This window comes from Sinocyclocheilus anshuiensis, unplaced genomic scaffold (genome assembly GCF_001515605.1).
Source record: "Sinocyclocheilus anshuiensis isolate Anshui unplaced genomic scaffold, SAMN03320099.WGS_v1.1 scaffold524, whole genome shotgun sequence".
Lineage (NCBI taxonomy): Eukaryota > Metazoa > Chordata > Actinopteri > Cypriniformes > Cyprinidae > Sinocyclocheilus > Sinocyclocheilus anshuiensis.
Window position 1 is genome coordinate 1,831,319 of NW_015555703.1, and position 9,258 is coordinate 1,840,576.

The 9,258-nt window shown below is 35.2% G+C and overlaps 1 protein-coding gene across 1 annotated transcript in view; it reads left to right on the forward strand.

Annotated features, from left to right (window-relative positions):
* Positions 1-377: 377 nt before the first annotated feature.
* Positions 378-9,258, forward strand: part of LOC107671664 (protein zyg-11 homolog) — a 19,201-nt gene continuing 10,320 nt past the window's right edge. The window contains exons 1-8 of the mRNA XM_016464571.1: positions 378-630; positions 1,803-1,968; positions 2,043-2,815; positions 5,362-5,502; positions 6,520-6,696; positions 6,941-7,005; positions 7,093-7,192; positions 8,474-8,524. Of these exons, the coding sequence (XP_016320057.1) occupies positions 628-630; positions 1,803-1,968; positions 2,043-2,815; positions 5,362-5,502; positions 6,520-6,696; positions 6,941-7,005; positions 7,093-7,192; positions 8,474-8,524 (1,476 nt within the window). The 5' untranslated portion in view covers positions 378-627. The remainder of the gene's footprint in view (positions 631-1,802; positions 1,969-2,042; positions 2,816-5,361; positions 5,503-6,519; positions 6,697-6,940; positions 7,006-7,092; positions 7,193-8,473; positions 8,525-9,258) is intronic.

Sequence of the window (9,258 nt, forward strand, 5' to 3'; positions counted from 1 at the left end):
TTTTTCCCCAATGTAAAATATTACATTACTTAGATACTTACATTACTTATTACATTTCATTACTAGGCATTTTTAAAATATCATTATTGTATGATAGCGGAAGTTAAAAGCGAGCTCTATTTTTAAATGTACTGTTTTATTGTGACAACACTAAAAGTAGTAGCCAGTATTTTAAAGAAATTATGATTACAATGGTATATTTTGCTACGGCGGCATCCACATTGCGTTTGTTATTAATTTGCTGCTTGCTGTATTTATGCAGAGCAGTTTTGATGACGTTTGACAAGCAACCAATCAAAAGTCTGATGTCCTGAAGACACGCCCACAGTAATAAACAAGCGTTCCGTACGTCCCTGAAGACACGCCCACCACGCGTGGTCAGCTGTCAAGACTCAAGATTGTTTACGTTACTCGTTAGTTTTTTACTGACAAACAAACAGAAAGCGACAGTTGCGGTGTGAAAAACTCTCAACTGTACGCAAACTGGACTAGCAGTACTGTAAGAGCTGTAATTTAAGAGCTCGACGTTAGCTGCAGTAATAAGATTATTCCTTTAGAAGAGAAAAGCTGGCCCATATGCTTTAGACGAGCCAGCTGAACACTGTCACCTGTTGCATCACGTTTATAATGGTGAGTTACTTTATATTCTGTTCACTAACACAATATATGGCGTGTAAGACATAAAGGGATCTCTGATTGAACTTATTATAAGAGAAGGAATTTTGCATGCATTTATTACGTGTAATCTTTCAGTTCCTCTTACAGTGTTTTACAACTGTGCAGACTATACCACAGTAAATTCAGTAGCCTCAAAAGTGCCAAATACCTAAATCATATTTCCAAATGTGCAGCTGACATGCAATTTATATATATATATTAGATAGACAGATATGTATATGTTGATATGTGTGGCTAAAAAAATATATTTGCTGAAATATGTTTTAAAATATATTTATTTACATAAATCTATTCTATACACCTATATCTTTTCACCTTTTATAGGTTTTGCCCATTTGTTGTATATTTTTGAAAATATATTTAATATATTAAGCATTTAAAAATATGTTTTGCCCATCATATATTTATTTCCATGAAAATACATTAACATATGTTGTCTGTAACATGTCAAGCGTATGACACATTTGAATAAAAATAAATAAAGCCTAAATGTAGGCTAATGTAAAATTGGAAATGTATTTTCTTGACCCTGAAATGCATTTATAAATATATTTTGGTGTACAAAGGTTCAAAGTAAATATATTTTCACTTTCAAAAATATATTAGTGCTGTCAAACGATTAATCGCGATTAATCGCATCCAACATAAAAGTTAAATGTATGTGTACTGTGTATATTTGTTATGTATATATATAAACACACACACATGCATGTATACATTTAAGAAAAATGTTACATTTATATATTAAATATATTTATTTATAATATAAATTATATGAATATAAATATATACATGTAAATGCATTTAAATATTTTCAAAATATATACTGTATGAGTGTGTATTATTTACATATACATAATAAATATACACAGTACACACATATATATTATGTAAACAGAAACTTTTTTTTGAATGCGATTAATCGCGATTAATCATTTGACAGCACTAAAATATATTTCATTAAGCTTCACAGTTCACAACATATATTTTGCATTTATTTAAAATACATTTTGGCCAGAATATATACAGGTAGATAGATAGAAAGATAGATAGATAGATAGTATTTCTTTTTTATTTATGTATTTTATTTATTATATTATATCAGCATATTGATTTTGTTTCAGGATGAAGAAAGTCCTTCCTCCCTGACAGACATGAGCATGGCCTGGGTGTGTCACAACGTGGAAGTGCTTTGTGTTGCACAAGAGGACGGGTCACTGCACTTCCGCCACTGCCCTGTGTTTCCTCAAGAGCTGGCCGATCAGCTACTGCACAGGATGGCTGATGAGGGTACGATTGCTCGCTATAACCCGTTTAGTTGCATGCAAGATCTGTTACATGATGTTCTGATCTGTTCCTCTCAGGTGTCCTCAATGACAGAACCGTAGGCATCTTCCAGAATCCGGAGCACCTGCGTTTGCGCCGCGCGTTCATCCAGTCCTCGCAGCTCTCAGCCGAGGCCTTCAGACTTTCGCTCTGCCCTCACAAGCTCCAAGAGCTCAATGCTTCACATGTACACAGCAGCATCACGATCTCAGATGTTCTCCACAGTCTCACCTCCAACAAGCTCTGCAGACAGGGCCTCCAGACACTGCTGATGGACGGCTTGCGTCTGTACGGGGAAGCAGGTGAGGAGTCGCTGCAGGCCTCCTTCAGCATGCTCCGGGGCTTGAAGAAGCTCTCGCTGGCCTGGACGGACCTGGATGACAGAGGTCTGGAGGATATCTGTGCCATTCCCATGCTGGAGAGCTTGGATGTCTCTGGCACGAACATCACGGATCTCACACCTCTGTTGAATTGTCAGTCACGGCTTCTGTCGCTGACTGCGCATGGGCTTCAGAAGTTGGAGATGCCAACCTCCAGCTTCATCTTAGTGCTCTCCAAGCTGCACCTGCTGAGGCACCTGGACATCTCTAATGACAGGCTGGTAATGGACAGAGACAATTTGGTGCAGCAGCTGGTAGAGCGCCCAGGGATCCTTCCGCAGCTCGTGTCGCTGGATGTGTCGGGCTGGAGAGGTGTGAGCGACGCTGCCATCCAAGCCTTTGTGGAGGATCGGCCAGGACTGAGGTTCATCGGCCTGCTGGGCACTGCTGCAGGAGGCTCCGAGCTGCTGTGTGGAGATGGACGTCTGAAGGTAAGAGTTTTCTTTCACACTCACTGACTGAAAATCAGGGGTCATGAATTGAGAAATCGAATTTTCCCTGATCTTTTGTTGTAAGAGGTCATTTGTAAGTTTTCAGCTTTCATTGCTGGGCTTCGGACTGCGCCTAAAATGATTGCATTTGCAACCAAAAACATTAAGTTGCGAATGATATTTTGCTGAGATATAGATTTACGTGTTATGATTTCAAAATTTGCATGTAACAGGGTTTCTGCGGGTCTTAAAAAGTATTAATTCGCCCTTCCACAAATTAAGGCCTAAAAAATCTTAAATCAGAGCAGAAAGCCTTACATTCATGAAAATGAATCTCTTCCTTCCTATTTTTGTTTTCTAGTTCAAATATCTAAACATCCTTAAATCAAGATACTTTTATTTGAGGTGTAAATTGAACATATGAAGTCTTGTTTTTAAGAGAAACTGATCAAAATTAAGTGAGTTATGCTTAAAACAAGAACAAACATCTGTCAATGCCGAATGAAAACTTGTTTTCCCTTTGAATTAAGTCGATTTTTCTGAGCCCATTGGCAGATATTTGTTTTTATGATTAAAAGAAGCTCACTTAATTTTGATCAATTTCTCTTAAAAACAGGACTTCTTATTTTATGTCTTATGTCATTTTGCTTTTCAAGTAAATGCATCTTGATTTAAGCCTGAAAAACAAGGCTTTTTAATTTTTTATGTATTTATTTATTTTTATGTATTTATTTATTTTGTGAAATGAATGAAAAAGAATGGAGATCTATTGGAAGTTGTATGTTCAAACTTTGTTGCTTATACAAGACATTTACATTTAGAGACTATATTGGCGCATTGTGTTCCATTCAATTTATTCCTTAAATTTTCTTCTTAAAATTCTCTTCTTAAAAATGTACCTCCACAAAACCTGCAGAAACCCTAATGTAATGTCTTTTTACCTGCGTTTTCTGTGAGGGAGCAGCCAATCACATCATTTGTAACCCTGGACCACAAAACCAGTCATAAGGGTCAATTATTTTAGAAATGTAGATTTATACACCATCTCAAAGCTGAATAAATAAGCTTTCCATTGATGTATGGTTTGTTATGATAGGACGAGATACAACTATTTGAAAATCTGGAATCTGAGGGTGCAAAAAAAATCTAAATATTGAGAAAATCGCCTTTAAAGTTGTCCAAATGAAGTTCTTAGCAATGCATATTAAAAAATGAAGTTTTAATATATTTACAGTAGGAAATGTACAAAATATCTTCATGGAACATGAGCTTTACTTAATATCCTAATGATTTTTGGCATAAAAGAAAAATCAATAATTTTAACCCATACAATGTATTTTTGGCTATTGCTACAAATATACCCCAGCGACTTAAGACTGCTTTTGTGCTCCAGGCTCACAGATGTTTTAATGTAATGAAGTGAGACGTAGCGCACAAAGTAATTTCACTGAGTTTGAGCTTTGAGTTTGAGTTTGAGCGCCAAAATACTCACAGGGAAGAAAAGATTAGCTTTCTGCCTCAGAAAAACATATCAAAATGGAAAATATTAGATTTTTGCTAATGGCACACCTGCTGAGACAAAAGCAGGCTCCGGTTGTGTCCGCTTGAGAGATATAGAAGACGACGGAGACACAGAGGATCATTTTTCAGTGTCAATAAATGAACACTCAAGTGAAAGTGCAGAAAGGCATTTTAAAAATGTTCGGATTCAAGAGTTTGCATGGCTCAGGTATGATCATCGCACACAGACAATACTTTGTGAATTTTATTAATATTTTGAATCAGTTTTTTTTTTACATTTTAATCTTAATTTTAGTAAAGTTTTATGGGTTTTTTTTTTATGTCGTTTGTATTATTTTTTTTTATTTCAGTTATAGTTATTGTAATACAGTAAATTAAAATGAGAAATGTTGCCTTGGCAACTACCTGAAATAAAAAAAATAATTTTCAGTTAACATTTATTTTATTTCAAGTAACAAAAATGTTTTTAATGGTTTCTAGTTTTTGTTTTATAATTTTAAAGCCAAAGACCCTGCAAAACTCATAGTTCTTAATTTTAGTAAAGTTTTATGGTTTTTTTTTTTATGTCGTTTGTATTTTTTTTTTTTATTTCAGTTATAGTTATTGTAATACAGTCAATTAAAATGAGAAATGTTGCCTTGGCAACTACCTGAAATAAAAAAAATAATTTTCAGTTAACATTTATTTTATTTCAAGTAACAAAAATGTTTTTAATGGTTTCTAGTTTTTGTTTTATAATTTTAAAGCCAAAGACCCTGCAAAACTCATAGTAAAATTAAAAGTCCACCTCAGGAAACATTCTAAAATAAAACAAAAATGCAATTCATGACTGCTTTAATCTAATATGCAGTGCATGCAACTACTGATGGTAGAGCATCCACTGCGATTACTGTTTCAGATTTACAGTACCTGGAAGCTGAATGGAAAAACTTACATTTCACTGCCATCCTTTTAACCATGTGACAGTCAGAACAGCAGATTTTGCCAGGAGCTGCAAATACTTACTAATGTGTAAACACGTCCAGGTGGCTGGAGAGTCCAGTTTAACCCAGCTGTGTGAGGCCTTGAGGAGATACAGCGACCGAGAGAGTTTCATACGGGAGGTTCTTGCACATCTCTACAGTCACACCAGTGACATGGAAGAACCTCAGCCACACATTTTAAAGGTACGAAAATGTCTTCTCTAGCAGATGATAATCTGATGATCTGTAGTTGTGAACTAAAAATGACAAGGTTTGGCTGGTTTGTTACTAGGATCAGTGAAATATGAGTGTCAGTGATAAAGAAACAGAAAAATCTAGTTTAAAACTTTCTGAGAAATGCACGTTTTTGTAGTTAATGTTGGTTTCAAATATTTTTTTCACGAAAAAAGTTTGCGATATTTGAAAAAAAGTGCGGTAAAACTGACAATTCCTGAATCTTGAATACATGCAAGTTTACACATCTTGATCATTATTTTCAAAATATTAAGTTTTTTTTTTTAATACCATGAATTCATAAATATCCTCACATTTTTGAAGCGTCACACCACATGACAACCTGAACTAACCTTGCCTTGTGATAAAAAGGTCAAATTATCTGATATTGACATTCATACACAGTCATGAGGGTTTGCATGACTGTTGTTTATGATGGTTTTGTTTTGTTTTTTTCTGTATGTGGTTGCACCACACGAGTTTGTTGGTCGCACCATGTGACTTTGATTTGACAGACAAAAGTTTCTGAAATATTAATAAGCAGTGAAGCAGTTTTGTCAAAATATTTATTTTTCTGTGAACTAAATAAGGTTTTCTTTTCAAGTATTTGAGTTTTTAATTAGGCTTTTTTCTTCTTCAAATTCGATCAACGATTTTTTCAGAAATGAATGCACGTCATATAGAAGAGGTTTGTCTGAAGCCATTCTATGTATGAATTGAATTGAATTTTATTGTTTTGAATAAATGAATAGATTCAGATAAAAATGATTTAAAATTGATTTTTGACACCACTCATTTTGTGTTGAGACATGCAAATAACTAACTGTAAGTGAAGTTTTTAAGATGGCATAGTTTAAATTACATCATAAACAATGCCCTAAAACTTCCCTTTATCGTAAAAGATCTTGGCTCTTTTTAAAAACGCATTGTTGTAGTGTGCTGCATGACATTTACGTACAATGTCCAATGTGTCTGTTCCTGTTTCAGCTGGTATTGGCTGGAATGCGACACCACACTGATTCTCTGCACGTTCAGCTTGTGGCCTCTGCGTGTGTGTTTAACCTGACCGTACAGGAGCTGGTGCTGGGGATGCCCTTACGCCTGCTGGGAAATGTAGTTCAGCAGCTTCTTGCAGCCATGAAAAACTTCCCAAACCATGAGCAGGTATATCCATCCGAAATGGTTTGCACGATAAAGATTAAAGGGATGGTTCACCCAAAAATGAGAGTTCTCTCATCATTTACTCACCGTCGAGTCGTTCCAAACCTCTATGAGTTTCTTTCTTCTGTTGAACACAAGAGAAGATATTTTGAAGAATGTTGGTAACCAAACATGCTGGTGTCCACTGACTTCCACAGTATGTCTTTTTCCTCTATCCATATTTAAACCATTTTCTTTCTGCTTTTAGTTGCAGAAGAATTGCCTGCTTACTCTTTGCAGTGATCATATCTTACAGGTCGTCCCATTTGACAGGTCAGTCCACACACATTTCCTCAGTGCACTTGTTACTGTACATTGTTGAAGTGGCTTAACGCCGTCTTGACCCCTGTTCCCTGGTAGATACGAAGCTGCTAAGCTGATAATGATGTTGCTGGGGAATCAAGAAGACCAGACGGTGCAGAGAATGGCGGTGGCTGTAGTCTCCATACTGGTGTCTAAGGTCATTACATCAACACCAGCATTCTGTGTCTAAAACCACGACAAACTTTGACACTATGCTGGTTTGTTATGAACACCAGTATTATTAGAAATAGAGATCTATATATTCATTTTGCGGGTTTTGAATTTTGAATTCAAAAGTATAATCGTGGCCAAAAGCTAAGCTTTGGCAGTGTGACACATTTTGTGTTTTGCAAAATGTGCAGCTTAAGCTGTTGTGATGTTCATTCACATTGTTTCTAGATTATGTTACTGCCAATACTTGTAGAAACAATGTCAATGAACACCACAACAGCTTAAGCAGCAAATTTGGCAAAAAACTACATTTGTGTCACTGCCAATACTTTTGGCCACGACTGTAAAATGAAAAAAAACTAGTATTAAAAAACCTGTGGGATGCTTGGCACTCTTTTTTGTTGTTGTCCTTTTTCTCTATCAAATCTTTTAGTAGTCATCATAAATCATATATCATATATTTTGAAACCTTAGAAGCCCAAGATTCATCCTGTGAAAACCATTTTGAAATCAGACATTGCGTTAGAATGGAAATGGTACTTTAAAATATTTTGGTGGTCTCCCCCTTAGTGGGCGGTGTCAAGTGTCATATTACAAAATGCATTACACACTTTTACAATCAAAACTTTTTATAATCTTGACAAAAAACATATCATTGGAAAGAAGTAATATTGACAGAGAAATCTAGACATTTTTGACAGAAAAATGCATTAAAAAATGTAATGGAGTTTGGATGGCACCCGGTGGCTGTTTGTGGTATAACGCCCTAAATAAAATCTCACAGGAACCTCAATTTTTTTCATATCAACTTCAAATTTGGAACATAACTTATTTAGACATAAGGCTTTAATTTTATACCAATTTTAGAGTAAAACCTGTTATATAAAATATTTATTATATATAAAATAAAATAAATATAGTGCATTCTCTTTACAGTACATTTAAACTGGCATAACTTTTTAATACTTTAATTCTTTTAAAACAGTCCACTTTTGCTATAATCTGCTGATTTTCTTCTTTAAAAAGAGACCAACCTTATGTCTGTATTCCAAAGTGTTCATAAATTACAACAATTTAAGTTTGGAAAAATGGGGGGTGACAGTTAAGGGGTTAAGGTAATAAAAAAGTAGCGAGTGACGTATATGCAATATGCAAATATATCGCCATGAACTTTTAAGATCTGCTTATGTGAAAAAAAAACTATTATATCATTTTCATCTTTGGGACATTATTAATGAGTAAAAGGCTCTCTCACACTTCATTGCAGTTGAGCACAGAAGAGATCGCAGAACTGGGTGCAGAGGCGTTTATAATGAAGGTAAATGCTTCTTTTTTCTTTTTTTTTTTACACAAGTGGTTTTATTTGCTGTTGCTGTTTTTAAACATAGTGCTGTGCTGAAAATCCTTTACCTAACTGGTCAAAAATGACCGGCCTTTTATCTCTAATGACAAAAATCTTGATTAAAAAGATCGAATCCAATATTTGGTAATATTACACGGCTCTGTGGAATACTTGATTCTGATTGGTCAATCGCGCCATCCAGCGGTATGTTATTCCCAGATAACAACCGCCAAATTGAATAACACACCGCTCATCCGGGTACTACGAGTTATCTTGACCGGTACTACTTATATGCTTAACGAGTCACTCCGCTATCGTTGACTGTCTGGCGCCATCTTGTGACTGAAAACACTTAACCACCGCGTGTTATACAATGGAAGACTTCAGCATTAATTTCAACATATATGGTAAAAACAAATCTTTTTAGCCGTGTAATAATATTTTTAATATACACGATAATGTACATCCAGCCGGTTGTTATTTCAGAATAAACCCCTTCAGGCTGATACAAGTCCTGATCACCCTGTCGGGGTTTATTCTGAGATAACAACCGGCTGGATGTACATTATCCCTTACATAATATAGCATAAGATATTTATTAGCATGTAGGCTGGTCATTTTAGACTGGTGATGTCGCAAGTGTAACAAGGGGAAAAAATCCTCAAAAAAGTACAAAAACTATCAAAAAAAAAAAAAAAAAAAACTTGGAA